The sequence below is a fragment of the Podarcis muralis genome, chromosome 7 (genome assembly GCF_964188315.1).
Source record: "Podarcis muralis chromosome 7, rPodMur119.hap1.1, whole genome shotgun sequence".
NCBI lineage: Eukaryota > Metazoa > Chordata > Lepidosauria > Squamata > Lacertidae > Podarcis > Podarcis muralis.
The window spans coordinates 4,456,091-4,472,334 of record NC_135661.1 but is presented as its reverse complement, the minus strand read 5'-3'; the positions used below and the strand labels follow the sequence as shown (position 1 = coordinate 4,472,334).

The 16,244-nt window shown below is 48.2% G+C and overlaps 1 protein-coding gene across 5 annotated transcripts in view; it reads left to right on the top strand.

Annotated features, from left to right (window-relative positions):
• The first annotated feature begins 477 nt into the window (after positions 1-477).
• Positions 478-16,244, top strand: part of PLAT (plasminogen activator, tissue type) — a 29,574-nt gene continuing 13,807 nt past the window's right edge. The window contains exons 1-5 of one of the 5 annotated variants that reach the window (XM_028741534.2): positions 480-574; positions 7,496-7,610; positions 8,641-8,680; positions 10,559-10,690; positions 11,121-11,237. In XM_028741534.2, coding sequence (XP_028597367.1) covers positions 7,542-7,610; positions 8,641-8,680; positions 10,559-10,690; positions 11,121-11,237 — 358 coding nt within the window. In that variant the 5' untranslated portion in view covers positions 480-574; positions 7,496-7,541. Of the gene's footprint in view, positions 575-784; positions 805-1,544; positions 2,021-2,088; positions 2,111-7,495; positions 7,611-8,640; positions 8,681-10,558; positions 10,691-11,120; positions 11,238-16,244 lie in introns of those variants that run through there. The other 4 variants (XM_077931061.1, XM_077931062.1, XM_028741535.2 and 1 more) reach the window with 4 other exon arrangements.

The following is a 16,244-nucleotide window of genomic DNA, read 5'->3' as shown; positions in this document are numbered from 1 at the left end:
CCTGGGATGTTGAGGATGATGCCCTGTTTTGACTCCCCGCCGATCATGGAAGGGGTTTTCGTGGAGTCCTCAGCTGAAGGCCTTGGGGGCAGTGAAGGGGGTCCCCAAATACAGCAGGAGACCTCGCCGCACCCCTGCTTCTCATTGGAATAAATGACCATACAAGTTACCCCGCTCAGATAGTCTTAATTGGTAACCAATCTTTCCCCATATTCTTCAAACGAAGCCCAATTTCCGTAACGCGGCTCTGAAAGTGACCACGGAACCTTCCACGAAGAACTCTGCCACGGGGCTGGGAGCCTCTCTGCCCCCCCCTCGAAGTTGGCCCGGGAGGGGCGAGGGGGACACGACCTCCGCGCCGCCCCGGGAAGGGGTCCCCCTCGGAGCCGAGCATCGAGGGCCTCGCCGGCCCCTTCCTGGAGGAAAGGGGCGGCCCGAGGGGGTCGCCGGCGGCCTCCGCCCGCCTCGGGGCGGCGCCGGCAGCAGCTCAGGGCTCTTCTGGCCCCGCCCGCCCGAGTCTTAAGAGCGACCCGCGACGGGAGCGCGACGCGCGGACGCCCAGGCAGGCAGGCAGGTGAGTCCGGCCGGGGGCCGCGGGGCGGGAGCGGAGCCTTCCGACTGGGACGGCGCTCCGCACGTGCTGCTTGTTTCCGAGTCGAGGAAGGAGATTTCAGGGGGCCGCGTGAAAGCAGGCGTGGGGCCGGCCCTTCCGCACCTGGGGCCGGGATGCCCCCGTCGGCCCTGGCTGCGCGGGGCTCGGGGAGCCTCTCCGGGCGGCTGGGGCGCAGGCAGGCAGGCAGGCAGCCCCTCGGAGCCGAGCGAGCCCGGGCGCCGGCGCCTCGGCCCGCCCTTCCCATTCCCCAGCGCCGGAGCTCCGACCGGCTGCGGGGCGTCGTGGTCGAAGGCGGCCGAGGCAGGTTCGAATCCGCCCTCGGTGGGGAAGCCCCCGGCGCCGCCGCCTCCAAGGAGGACGGGCGAAGCTTCTCTTGGGCTCCGTCACAAGTTCAGGCTGCAGGTGGGGAGCGGGGCTGCTTCTGTGGGGGACCCCGCCTTGCCAAACCTCCCTGCCAGGAGGGGGAAACGAAGAAGCCTACGCAGAACCCGACCCAGTCTAACCTTCTGTGCGCGGGGCGAATGCCCTGAGGACTTCCTCGCCTCCCACTCAGCATCCTCTTGCATATATGCCTTCTGCCACCAGCACCGGGCATAAATGGATCAAGACACAAACTGATCTCTCCTCTGGAGATTTCAGTGCCACTGAAAGTAGCCATCCTAGAATCTCAGAGTTGTAGAGTTGGAAGGGACCCCAAAGGTCACCGAGTCCAACCTCCGGCAATGCAGGGATCTCAGCTAAAGTATCCAGGACAGAACTGATATTCTGCTTAATTTTTTTAACCACCTCCAAGTGGTTTATAATTAAAAATAAAAATAAAATATCCAAATTATCACCATACATCTTTACAAGTACAAATAAGTGGGAGGGGGAAACTCCCTCCTTCCCTTTTTGCACAGACAGCACTCAGGAATTTGAGAGTCACACAATGTTGTTTTGTCTTTCTGAGGGTTCTGGCTGCCTCTGCAGAAAATAGATGTTCCCAAAAGGCCATCCAGTCCACATGGTTTTAGACTGCCTTTGGCACTGGATTTACTATCTTCTCCTTTGTTTGTAAAGGCAACCAAGGTTCACCAGACTGCAGAGAATGCTCCCTTTGTCTTTTGTCCTCTGGTGATGCACGACTTCTGGGTTGGTTTTTTGGTTAAAGCCAGTTTCTCGGACTCTCTGTTATACCATTTCTGGATGGCTATTCCTTTTCAAGTCTTTGCTATTTGAGTCCTTTCTAGAAAGCAATACTTGGAAAGCTGTGTTTGTTCTCTCTCTTGATACATTGCTAGTGAGCCGTATCCATAATGAGACGACTGTAAGGGCAGGAAACCTTTGAATGGGAAGAGAGAGAAAGAGGCAGTGAAGAGAGACGCCAGGCTGTCCAGATGCATCATTGTGATGCCCAGTTGCTCCCACGTAAGGTTTTGTAGTGGGCTCCATTGCAGTGGGTGGATCCCCCAGAGCAGCCCTGTGTCAGCACAGGACACAGATGGGCCAAGGAATTTTGTAAGTGTCCCAGACAGGTGCTGCTATTGTGTAGCCTGTTCACAATCAATGCCGTTTTATTTATTTTGTTTATTGCGTTACTATGTTTGCCAGTGAGATGCTGGTATCAAGGCCTGCTAGCCTTCCCACTTCCTCAGGTGATGAGAAATCTAGAGAGCTTTCTTTCCATGAAATCCCTCACCCAAGGCTCCCGTCCTGAGTAAACGAAGGTCACAACCACACCACACATTTGAAACGCATGGCTTCTGCCACCCAAGAGCTGTAGTTTACCTGGCACAGAGATAGAGTTTCCAGCACCCTTAACAAACTATGGCTCCCAGGATTCTTGGGGAGGAACCACATGTTTTAAATGTTTTTGTATGTGGGGTGCAGCCGTGAGCTAAGGCATCCTCATGTGGATCAATAACCAACTGAAACAGCAGGAAGCAGAATGGAAGTATGGACAGTTGTCACAGAGAATCTGTATTGTCTCACTTTGCCTTTTAACTTCCTCATAAATAGCCTAGAGTCCAGGGTGAGCTGTGAGGTGCTGGATTTTCCAGATTGTCTCTCTAAAGGAGTAACTGGGAGGCCAAATGGGGTTTGATGCATGCAGGGGTAAAATGTTGCACAGGCAGGGGGTGGAGGGAGAATCCCAACTTTGCAGTTGGGACAGCTCAGTGTGAATGCTGAACAGCTGCTGTGAAAAAGTCAGATTTCATGTTGGGGATCAATAACAAAGGAGTAAAAAATAAAACTGCTGAGAAAAGGATGCAAGGATGCCTGAATGCAAATCTGTGGTGCAACTGCAGTTGGATTGCTGTGTTTAGCTCTGGTTGCTGAACTCAGTGGAGGATAAAGCTATCAGTGGTCACTGAATTATCTCCAGGATCAGAGGCAGGATTGTGAGAGAGAGGGTCACTGCCCCAAGGCCCAGTTCAGGGGCTTCCAGGAAGAACAGGTGCTGCATTAGGTAGGATTTTGGACCGACCCAGGAGGGTTCTTAAAGAGCATGAAGTTCCCCAAGGACAGCAGGGCTGGTTTATTATCTTGTAAAGCAATTCTTTTGGATCACTTGTTTGGGCAGGGAATTGGGTGGGTGCCTCAAAGAGGCTGGTCTCTTCTGGAAACAAATAAAAGACTTGTATAACAAGAAAATAATATAGTAAGGCAACAACCCACTCTGATGCAATGCAAAATAACCCAGTAGATGTTCAGTTTTGAGTTTGGTGACGACCATGTTAGTTAAGCCAGACTTGGGCATCTGCTTTGTATATTTTACCCTTCACAGTTAGTTCATTCTCCAAAATATTAGATTTTGGATCTACTTCTCATACTCAGTACTAGGACACAGTAAGCAAGAATACAGTGGGTGGGTGTTTGTGTGTATGTATGAGGTTTTTTTAAAAGGAGCCCAAATAAGTTTTTGAAAATACAGTGGTACCTCGGGTTAAGTCCTTAATTCATTCTGGAGGTCCGTTCTCAACCTGAAACCGTTCTTAACCTGAAGCAGCACTTTAGCTAATGGGGCCTCCTGCTGCCGCCGCACAGCTGGAGCATGATTTCTGTTCTCATCCTGAAGCAAAGTTCTTAACCCGAGGTAATATTTGTGGGTTAGCGGAGTCTGTAACCTGAAGTGCATGTAACCTGAAGCGTATGTAACCCAAGGTACCACTGTAATTGTATTGTTATTTAATTGTCAGTATTTGCTTGTGCCACTCTTTATCCAGCTAACTATGCAATCTAATAGCCTGGGGAAGGTCTAACTCAGTCACAGAAGGGCAGCTATAGCTCTGTGCCACAGGACATCATCAGATTTGCATGCAAAAAGTCCTGGCTTAAGTCGTCCGCCTATCCTGGTGTGGCTGGCCTGCCCTGAAGCCCCAGGGAGCTGCTGCCGCTGAGTGTAGACTGCACTGCTCTCGATGGGCCAGTGGAAGCTTCTTGTGGACAACAGGCAGCCAGCCTGTGCCGCCACAGGCACTGCTGCACGACCGCTTCCCTTATCCTTGACTTGTAGGATGGGACTGAAGGAAGTGTAAACAATAGTGACCTAGGTGGATCAACGGTCTGCCTCAACAGAAGGCAGATTCCCATTTTCCTAATGTCCTCTGGTACCTCAGAGGAAGGTCAGCTGTCTGCTGCTTGTCCTCCTTAAATTCAGACTAGGAACCAGTTCTTTCAAAACAAACCTTCTGCTTTCAGTCTATTTAAGAGCATCTTACAGAGCTCCCAATTTCCATTCAGGCTCGGCCAAGTCCTAGGCTGGAAGCTGGAAGAGCGTTGCTAAGGGAACTACATGCAGCAGCTCTCTCTTTGTGGCTCAATAAGTTATTTCTCCTTCTTTCTAATACAGGATTACATTCTATACAAGCACCAGGCTGACTCCCTTCTGGTGGGGCTGATCCTTAGAGCTGGCTGGCAGGGGCTTTGGGGGCAGGAAGCAGGTTGGAGCTGGCAGCCTTTGGGTTCTTAGAACCATTTGCTTCCTTGAGATGTGCTTGCCAAACTCAGTTTCCACCCCTGTAAACACAGCTGTATCTCTGACATGTGGATCCAGTTAGATTGCTTTATCTTTTTGGAACATCCTTGTTGCTGGCTGGAGAAAAGGGCGCAGGCACCAGCATACAGAGAGTGGGCTCTGCACATCATTGGCCACTGGGAACAGCTGGTGTGGTGTCTGGGTTTCTTTTTACAAAAATGCTGGTCAACTTTTTGTGCCAAGCACTCAGATGTGCAAATCGCCGTAATACTTTTCTACCATAATACAGCAATAATGATTTTTTAAAAAACAGAGGGCAACAGTGCAGATTCAAATCCATTTACAAAGTGCAGAGGACATAGATCATAGAATTGTAGAGTTGGAGGGGACCACAAGGATCATCTAGTCCAACCCTCTGCAATGCAGGAATCTTTTGCCCAACATGGGGCGCAAACTCACAGCCCTGAGTCTCCTGCTCTACTGACTGAGCCCTCTCAGTCTCTCTGCTGGAGTGCTAGTACTGAAGTAAGGTAAGAGAGACTCCCTGGGAAGCAATTCCACCATGGAAAAGGACCTTGTGGGGCCCTGCAAAATGTCACTTTGTGTAGAGCAGCCCCTTCTTTGTCCACGGGCCTTGTTGCCTTCTGGGGTGGGGGACACATGCTGTGGGGGAGGGGCAGAGCAATAAATGTGGATTTTGCCTTTGCACAGGAGGCTGGTTTACACACACACACACACACACACACACACACACACACACACACCCCCCTACCTCTCTGTTCTCCATCCCTGCAAGCTGAGAGTCACTGTCAGCTTTCAAGGACATATTCCAGCCAGACAAGGAGGGTGCAGAGCACTGGTTGAAGGAAGAGTTTGCTCATCCCGTTTTTGCCTGTGGTTTGTGGGTTCGCAAAATCTTTTCACAGACAAAAGAAATGTGTGTGTGTTCTGTGCGTATAGAAAGCAGACAACTTCTCAATAAGGCTGTGGGAGAGAGATTCATTCATGCAAACCTAATCTGCCCTTCCTAAGCTAATAAGCAAACTGAAACACACATATTCCTTTTGCTTGCAAACTCACCAGCCATTCCTTGATTTTCAGGTTCCAGGATGGACCGATGCCTCGCTTTGGTAGCTTAATGAAGTAATGCAAATGCAAACTTCCTGGGAGGTTTTTCTTTTCCTTAGGCAGGTGGCTACCTTTAAGCAAGGGTTTTAATTAATCTTTCTCCAGTCTTCTGCCTCAGGCTTGAGGTAGATAAATATGATTTTTAAAATGCAAACATTATCAAAACGTACAGTGCTACCCTCACTCAGTAAACTCAGGTTTTTGTGGACATCCAAATAAAATGTTTGCAGAGTATTATTATTAGTTTTCTTTTCTTTTCTATACCGCTTCATATTTTTAAGAAAAAGTCTCAAAGCCGTTTGTAACAAATTAAAACATAAAATATAACAATCCAGAATAAAACATTACTGAAGAAAGTCAAAGATAAAGTATGTATTCAAAGTAATGTAGTTAACAGGAAACTAAAGTATTACCTTAAAGATTTCAAAACAAAACCTTATAAAGGAGGTCAACTACAGAATGTGCATTTAACGCAGTAAAGTTAACAAAAAAACTTAAACATTTCAAAGAAGGAAGCCTGATATAAAATGCACATTTAAAACAGCACAATTAGCAAGAGAATAAAATTTTACCTTAAACCAGTGCTTTTTTTCTTAAAAAAATGTTTAGGGTTACTCTCATTTTCCTACTCATATTGAAATACTGCCCCCCAATGAGGCCAAACTTAGAGTCATAAAATGTTTAGGGGTCTGCGTCCCCCCAGAAAAAAGCACTTGTCTTAAACAGAGAACATACCTGCTGCGGTTGCTGCCAGTCCTGCCAATGGTGGTTGGTGCTGGCTGTGAAAGCTCAGACTTGAAGAACTGCGTCTGTGCTAAGAGAAAACCAAGATGGTCTCTGGCCTCTTCAGCAGCCCCAGCTTTTGTAGCTGGAGTCAGTCAGGGCCCTTCCTCCCAGGCCAGGTGGGAAAAGGCCGGCAAGGCAGGGGTTAAGTCTTCCAGGACACACAGCCAAGATGCTCTGCAGGAGGAGGCCTTCAGAAACCTTCAGTGACCTTGCTGGATGGCCGCACCTTTCTAAACCGTGTGCCCTCCAAGGTTTTGGGCTCAAATTTCCGTCCAGAGATTTTGGACCAAAACTCCCCTCAGTTTCAGCCAATTTGCCTAAAGCATCCGGAAAGGCAGCTTTAGAGGGCAATTTTAAAATGGGGAAAGTATGGGGATAAGGGGAAGGAGAAAATAAATGTTGCCTTTGGAGGAAGACTTGGATAATGGAGCACCCACAGCCACAACTTCTTTTGGGGTGGGCACAATGTTGTGAATATGGCAGCAGGAGAGTTAAACCAGAAGGGCAGCAGTCAAAGGCCTGGCTCTTGGCCTCGACTCAAGGCTACAAGAGGCTTGTTGTGGCTGCAGGGAAGTGAGTCAAGGAGGTGAAAGCACCGCCACCCGGATGAGCAGAGAGCCAAGACCACAAGCCCCGTTGCTCCCAGGCCAAGTAACCTACTTTCTTCAGCAAGCCAAAGGGAGGGACCAGAACACAAACAGTCAGCCTGGGCTGAAATTCTGGAGCAGATGCGCCTGGCTTGGAATCTGCCAGTAAATATGCTCTGCTGTGCGGCAGCTGCTGTTGCACTTCCAGGCTGAGCTCTCCAGCTGAGAGATCCGCTCTTGCTGCCCGGCCATCCGTTGTTGTGTGTGCTTCACGAGTCTTGGGCAAAGTTCCTAGAAGCAGCCAGTCAGCTCCCGGGCCAGAGTTTGCCATTGCAACTCCCTTCCTCCAAGTAGAGGTCTGCAGTTTTATGATGGGTTAGGTCTTCCTTAGCTGCCTTCTCTCCTACCTCTGTTTTCTTTTAGGCTTCTTGATTACACTTGGAAGAGAAGGCCTTGAAAAGACTTCAGAATGAGGCTGGGACAAGGACTCTCCCCATTTCTCCTGCTGCTGGGAGGATTTGCCACAATTCAGTGCCAGGTAAGAGCTCATCCTGCCAACCTGTCTGTTCACTTTGGCTTTTCTTTCCAGCCGCCTTAGCAGCGCATTAGAAGAGGGATAAGCAGACTTCCAGCTTGCGGTGCAGTTGGGTAATTTTAGACTCTGGACTTAAATCACCTTAGCAGGTTTGAGGGATGGGGAGCCTATTGAGATGGTCTTGTATTGCTTCACTTCCATTACAAGGCCAGCTCTGCTCTGTTGGGGGACCCCTTCTGCCCCTGCTGCTGATGTCTGTCCCAAAGTCCAACCCTGACAGCACTATGGGGCATGGCCTCTTGCTTCAGTCCCTTACACACCCGCCCCCCATAACGGCAAGAAGGAGCAAGAGAGAATGTTGTAAGTGTGTAGTGCTTAGTTTTAAGTCCTGCGCTGCACACTGTTTGGGGGAGCAATCCTAACTGGTGCAGCAGCTGGCGGGCGGAGATGTGTTGGGGGAGAGGCAGACAATTGTTGCAGCAGCTTGAAGTAGTCCAACTGGACCCCATGCTATCACGCAATGTCATTGGGACTTGCTTGGGATCCAGTAGATCCTGGGCTGACTCAGCCCCTCCTTACCTCTGGAACATCACCTGCCTGGACATTTGGAGGGGGGGGGTGCTCTGCACTGGTGGATTGACACTTGGCTCACCCCTCAGGCAGGATGCCAGTTTAGCCTGTAGTGGCACCTCCACCCAATCAAATTCTTTCTGGTGGGGTGGGGACTAGGTTGCTCAGCCAATTTATCTCTTCTTAAAAAACAGTGTTTAAGTGACTTAAACAACAAAGGGACCACCTGAGAACCCGTAACTCATTTTGCTTCACTTGGGAATGGCAGGACATGGAGCTCTCCCTGCTGCAAAGCATCTCTAGCTTGCTGGTTGGGACTGATTGGAGTTGCAGCCCAAAATATCTGGAGGGCTCCGGGTTGGGAAAGGCTGCTCCAGAGCTTAGGAAGTAGCTATGAAATAGGACTTTCTCTGGCAATGTCTTTCCTTAAAAAAGCCAACGTTTCCCCTCTGTGTCTTGGCAGGAATTTTCTTGGTATGCTGCACTGGGATCTCGGTCAAAGGGTAAGTAGCCAGGATTAGCACCCCAGTTCCAAAATGAATGAGTGGAGTGTGCTGTTCTGAGGAGATAGACACAAACAAACTGGGTGGTCTATTTTGATTTTGCTCTCCCGGTCCTAGGGGTCCCCACACAGAGCACCAAACTAAGCCCCGTTCTGTGCTCAGGATCTGTAACTGGAATTTTAAGCAAGCATGGAAATCTGTGACCTAACTTGTTCAAAAACTTGTTCATAACTTGGGTTTTGTAAATGGAACGAAGTTGGGATTCGTTTGGCAAGGCCAAAAGTAGTGTAAAAGTAGCTATTGTTAATGATAATATTGGGATTTATCCAGAGCTTAGTCCTACTCTGAGTAGACCTATGGAAGTTAATGGACATGGCTGAGCTGCTTTAATTTCAATGAGGCTGCTTGGAGCCTGACTAGCATTGGATACAAGGAAACACCATTAATATGAATATTTCATACACTGCTTAATGCCAAGCAGTTTTATGAAGTTGAGGATAAATGAACTGTGGGGCCAAAGCAGAACGGTCACGGGCAGGCAGGACTAGCTGCACGAGTATTCCAAGTTGCTGACCCCGAATACCCACATGGCACGATCCGTTTGCTTGCAACAAGAGTGAGCACTGGGGACTTTAAAACTGCAGAGTGTACTGGAAGAAAGCAGGCTGCTTAAATCAGGCAGCACAACTGCCAATCCTGCATTGCTCCCCCTGGCCAAAATCACCAGCTATTGCCCCCTTGCCCCCCAAGGCTTATGGTCACTTGGCAGCCCTATGCAGATGCAAATAATGCACTGCCCTGGAGGGAAAATATTTTGGATTTACCACCCTCCCTTTGGCTGACAAGGTTTGAAAGTATTTCCAAGAACTTGGAAGAGAAGGTAGACATTTCCCTTTCTCCTTTACAAAGAGAAAGAGGGTGACTGCTGAGCAGTGGAGGCTGGTTCATGAGGGCATATGGGGCAGTGCCCTACCATCCTCAGTCTGCTTTCAAGGAAAGGATCTAGACACTAGGAGAGGATATATTGTTTAGTTGTTATCCTTCCTTGTTCACATTTGTAAGATCAGAGTACCATCCTTTGCAGCTTTTAAACTTGAAAGCTAAGGCAAGGTTAATTTAACCTTCTACAACAATAATCCAGGATGTTTTAAGGCAGACTGGATATCCTGGTGTTACTCCTTTTCTCCCCCGTAAAAACACCAATCACACAAACATTGTTTTGTGAAGAAATAAAAGTAGTATTTACTTACATAATCTAGATCTTGTAGCAAGAGTTAGAGTAGCAAAATGAAGGCAGGTTTAAAACTGCTAAGTTACCAAAGTACAAAGTGCTGTCTGAGCTATAGACCCCAGATGGGCACGTGTGGTCAATTTGGAAGCAGGATAAAGAAAAAGGAGACTGCCCGGGCAGGAAGGAAGGATGTAGTGTAATAGCTTCCTGCCAAGGCAGACAGAGGAAGTGATCTCACAGAGTTCTCTCTAGCAAATTTCACAGGAAAGCTCTATCAGTTCAGCCCCTTCATGTGCCTATCTTAGCAAAGCATGAATTGTTGGTTTGACCATAATAATGTCCCACAACCCCCACCTGCCTGCCTTCTTACGTGTAACCCGTTGGTCTGCTTCATCCTCCTCCATCTCAGTGTCCCCCTTGTAGAGCTTTGCAGGGAGGAGGAAGATGGTGACAAACCTAGGATTTGCTGGCTCTGCCTGTCACTGGCAACCTGGCACCACCTACTGTTGGCCTCCTGGCTTATGTCCTCCCACTTCCAGCCACCATTGCTGCTGAGCAGGGAGCAAAGGGGAGTTTGGTGCCTGGAGGGTGGGAAGTGGTGGTGTGGGGGACTCTTCTCAGGAGCCCTTCCTCTCTCCTGATTGCAGTTGTATGCAAAGACCCAGTAACACAAGAGATCTACCAGTTCAGGGACAGCTGGCTACGCCAAAGAGAAAAAGAACTTGAATATTGTCGGTGTGTGACCAACGGCATCATTTGTCATATCGTGCCAGGCACAGGTGGGTATTAGATGGGTACATATGGGAGACAGTTTGGGTGCAGGATGCAGCAATGAAGCGGGTGACCCAAACTTTTGCAGCTTTTTTCATAGGACCCTGGGACCCGATGGCAGGAGCTTGACAGTCTTGCCTTGGTCCTAGGAACACCTCTCTTGTGATGTTGCTCACTGTCCTCCTCCTGCAGCAACTTGCAAGGCTTCCAAAGGCAGTGAGTGGGGTGGTTGAAAACGCCTGACCCACGATGTGACTCCCTAGAACCCCTTTTAACTGCAGAGGCCAGCAAGTAGTGCACTTGAGACCTTCTGCAAGCCACGTATCCGCTCTGCCTTTGAGTTGCTCCTCCACCCCAAGAGGTTATGGGCCCAGGAACTGAAAGCACTCGACTGCTGGCGGGGGAAACCTGAGGTTCTCTTTCTTCTTTGTCTGACAGCCTGCAGCAGGAGGCAACAGTGCTTCAATGAGGGCCGCTGCAAGCAAGCATTATACTCTTCTAACTTCTTCATCTGCTTATGCCGCCCAGGCTTCTCTGGGAAGCGCTGTGAGATTGGTGAGTAATTGGTATGCAGTGTGGTTGGATGGCTGATTGATTGATTGATTGCATTTATAGTTCACCTTCTTCTCCAAGGAGTTGAAGGTATTATACGGGGCCTCCCCCTCCTCATTTAATCCACACAACAACCCTGTGAAGCTGAGGGGCAGTGACTGGCTCCGTGTTGAACAGGATTTGAACCCCACTCTCCGAGGCCTGACACTCTAACCACTGCACCACATTTATTGTGGGGTGCAATATAAGGAGCCCTGACTTGGGCTGAAAGCCACTGTGTAGACGCTTGGCCTTTATTTGGCTTTCATCTGGGTAATCCTTACAACAGTTCTAGGTGGCAGGCAGGCATTATTATTCTCCCCTGCCTTGCTTGTCTATTATTGGATGCATTTGATGTGGTACCTTGGGTTGCATACGCTTCCGGTTACAGACTCCGCTAACCCAGAAATATTACCTCGGGTTAAGAACTTTGCTTCAGGATAAGAACAGAAATTGTGCTCCGGCGGCGCGGCAGCAGCAGGAGCCCCCATTAGCTAAAGGAGGTGCTTCAGGTTAAGAACAGTTTCAGGTTAAGAACAGACCTCCGGAACGAATTAAGTACTTAATCCAAGGTACCACTGTACCGTATTGGCCCAAAAATAAGCCATACTTCCCCCCCCCCCAAATTCTGATTGTGAAAAGTTAAAGTGTGGCTTATATTTGTGACCTTACAGTATCACTGCTGAAACAGCTGCCCACGAAGGCCGTCAGGGGTGTGGGACAACAGCTCCCGTCCCAACCGTGTCTCTCAAGCCTCCCCTAAGCCACTGTAAGGAAGGGGGAAGGGGGGCAGGCCTCCGGCAAAACGGTGTGGCTCCCCCCACAAGGAAGCAGCCCGGGAGTGTGGGGCAGTGGCGCACAGGCCACCTACCACTGCCAAGCCTCCTCTGGTGTTGGCTTGGGGAGGTTAGCAGAGGCAAAATCTACATACATACATACTTTTTATTGCGGCAAAAGCCAGTGACACTAGACACCACAAGATCAAACAAAAAGAGATCAACAACAACATCAGAAAAGAAAAAGAAGGGGGGGGAAAGGATTACACAGGGGAACTTCGCAGAGTGCCGTTCAACAGAGGAGATTTACGCTTCCTGATTACTAAAGTGCAAAATTTGGCCACCTCATATGATATTGAGCTTGAGGAATCTTCCAGAAGGTATTTTCGTAGAATTTCGGGGGAGGATTCCAAATAATGTTGTAGGGGTATAAATTTTGATTAAAGCGGCAAAATAAATTGAGCTCGTTCTTCACTATAAAATTCGCAAAATAGAAGGATGTGTGTGACAGATTCTACCTTATTAGACATACAGGGGCAGAGACGTGCATGCATTGGTACCCGCGTGAATTTGCCGTGCAGCACTGCTGAGGGCATTGTCTCAAAGCGGGCTCTAGAGAAAGCCCATCTATAAGCTTCGTTAGTGATGTTAGTTAAGTAAGGGGCAGCTGCAAAATTAGGCCAAGCTTTTAAACATCTATACGACTCCGGGAGTAGGGCGTCTTCTTGTTGTAATTCGACATCGTAAAGTCTCTGAGTGATAATTGCTTTTGCCTTGTTCAGAGTTCCAATAAAAAGATTTTCAGGGTTTAAGCCAATTTGTTTGATCTTGTTAGTTATTTGCATAAGCCAAGGAGGGTAGGGAACTGCGGCCAGGAAGCAAGGTAACAGTCCCTTAGGATTGTAATAGATTTTCAGCCAGAGGGATATTGCTTGCTCCCAGACTTTTAATTCCACTCTGGGCAGTCCTGCCTCTTGCCTTAAGACTGCATTAGGTGTACACTTTGGGGTAGCAAATAATGATCTTAAGAATTTTGATTGTACTGTTTCAAGGGTCTTAAGGTTGGCAGAGGGGCTCATTTGAGAGCCATACAGGAGTTGGGCTAAAGATTTTGCCTGAAAAACTTTTAGGGGCATCGGGAGGAAGCCAGCTCCTTTCCTTCTGAATAATCTAAGGATGGCATTTGCACTTCTTCCTGCTGATATAGCTGATGTGGTCAGGTGTGTTGACAATTTGGCATTATAAGAGAAAGTAATGCCTAAGTATTGGAAGGTCTTAGTCTGTTCAATGGCGTTTCCCTTTACGCTCCAATTATCTTTCCTGAAGGAGCGGTTAAAATGTACAATTTTGGTTTTGGCAAAGTTAATTGTTAACAGTTCAGTGTTACATTGGTCACTAAACTTTCCTAAGGCACGTTTCAGACCCACTTTGGTTTGAGAGAGAAGAACAGCGTCATCCGCATACATTAAAACTGGTACTTTTCTGCCGTTAGAGAACACGGGGGGGTGGGTTTCGATTTCACGGCAACATGTGACCAGGGAGTTAACATAGATGTTAAATAAAAATGGGGCTAATAGGCATCCTTGTCTAACTCCTCTTTGGACTGGGATTTCTCTAGAGAGTCTGCCGTCCTGTGCGAGTCTTATCTGGAGGGTATTGTTCTCATGAAGTTTAATCATCAGAAGTAATAACCTTCTGTTAATACCCATATTGGCCAATTTGGCCCAGAGCCTATCCCTGGATACAGAATCAAATGCTGCCTTTAGGTCCACAAAGGCTGCATACAATGACTTTTTCCAATGTTTCACATACTTATAGACAAAATAATCCAGCACTAAGCAGTGATCAATGGTGGAACGTCCAGATGTAAACCCTGCTTGTTCAATTTCTAGCAAGTCATTATGATCTAACCATTCACATAATTTTAAGCATAGATGTTTTGTATAAAGTTTGCAGATCACATTCAGAAGACTAATTGGTCTATAATTAGATGGATCAGAAGGGTTGCCCTTTTTAAATATAGGAACAATTATAGCCAGTCCCCAATCTTTAGGGATTTCAGTTGTCTTCTCTATATAAAAAAATAGATTTGCAAGAACCGGGGCCCACCAGTTTATTTGCGCTTTCAGAAGTTCAGCGACAATGAAATCACTTCCTGGGGCTTTGCCAGATTTCATTTGTAGAATTAACGAAGTGATTTCAGTTTCAGATGTTGGGGGCCATGGTGTATCATTATCTAAGGGAATGTTAAGCAGTGCAGAAGGACGATGTTCCCTAAACAGCACTTTGTAGTGCTCTTCCCATGAGTTTGCAGGGATTATTGTGCCCTCGTTAGGAGCTTTGACTGGAGATAATTTTCCAGAAGTTGGTATTGTCTTTTTGGGGAGGTAGTGCCAGGAGGCGGTAGTGTTGGGAGGTGGGCGCACAGCACCCTCAGAACTGAGCACCGGCACCGGCTTGGGGGGCGGGGTGGCAAGCACTGGTGCCAACCGCCCCCCGTTGAGGGCAGTAGTGCCAGGAGGTGGGCTGCACCTGCAAATAAGTCTTGAATTTTAAAGGTGTGGCTTATTTGCGGGTGCGTCTTATATTTGGGCCAATACGGTAATCCATTGGCACAGTCAAATACAACATTCCTTGTTTGCCTAGACTGGACACAGACAGGGGGATGTTGATCCAGCCAGTTGAACTTCCTGTTACACCTGGTCTGGAACATCCTCCCCCTGCATGTGACCAGGTAGGTGGGCGTGGCCCTTGCAGACCCCACAAAAGGTCCAGTCACGCAGCCGCCCTCCTCTCTTGATGCTGCTGCTTCCTCTTGATGCCATGCTCTCCTGATCCTGATGCATTTTGCTGTCTGCTGACTCTCAGGGGCTCATTCCCATATGGGATGAACTCAAACTCTCTTCCGTAACTCTAAGCTGAAGCTTGCCTTCAGGATCCAGCTGTGAACTGAATGTGAGTAAACTTCGTATTACTTTTAAAAGAAGCTTCTTGTGTATTTATTCTTTTTAGGAGGGATAAAAGGGGTCTTACCAGGAACAAAATCCAACCTGAACAAAGCCAGATTGGATTACTTAAGTATAGAGATTCAACCGAATCCACCAACTAGCTTCCTGCTATATATTGGGGAATGAACTTTGCTGTATGACTCACAAGCGTGAGTTAGGAAGGATAATATTTAATCAATATATCATCTCCTAGTATCCACAACATTCCCACATTTGATTTATTACCTTCCCTCAGCGTAAGATCCAAAGGTGGGTCACAACAGTTTAAAATACAACATACAAAAAGCAGTTTAAAAGAAATAAAACCAATGGCTGCAGTTGCTTACACAGAAAAATTCTGGTCTGCTTAAGACCACATCTGCATTTGACACAAATGAAGCCATAATACGAACTGGAAACTTCTTTGCCTGCAGCCTTTTTGGGGAAAATAGAGGGGTCCCCAATTTGGAGAACACTCCTGAACCAGATCAGAACCCTGCTTTGGTTCCCCACTGAAAATGGCCCCCTGCCTGGCTGCTGCTGTTATGATTAATTAGTACAAGACTGCATATGCGGCCTTTCATTTCTAGAAGTAATACCTGAATTTGGTATACCTGCAGCAGTCCCCCCCCCCCCAAAAAAAGCGAGCAAGTTTAAGCAGCCTTGTTCCAAGATGTGACTGTGGTGGGATGGTCAGAGTGCCAGCTCCTACTCCGGGAGAGGAGGGTTCAATTCCCCACTCAGCCAGGAAGCACCTTGGGTGACCTGGGGCCAGTCGGCATTTGCAGCCTGCCTCACAGGGTTGTTGTGAGGAAGAAATGGGGAGGAGGAGAACCGTGTACACCACCTCGTGTGTGTGTGTGTGTGTGTGTGTGTGTGTGTGTTTATTACATTTCTATACCACCTTTACTCCCAAGCAGCTCCTTGGAAGAAAAGGGTGGTATAGAAATGTAATAAATAAATTATAATAAAAATAAATTGTATGTAGCTTGGCTGCCAGGCCTGCTGGCTTTGCTCGCTGTGCCTGTGAGGGAGAGGCAGCGTGGAAGCAGCACCTGGCATAAAGTGTCATGAGCTTCCTGTTTCTTCCAGTCCAAGATGGCTGGAATAGTGGAGAAGGAGGAGGAAGATATCAGCGGAGATGGCCTTGTGCTTCTTCCATCCTCCACCTCATCTGGCAGGGGGCAAAAATGGGCACAGGAGGAAAT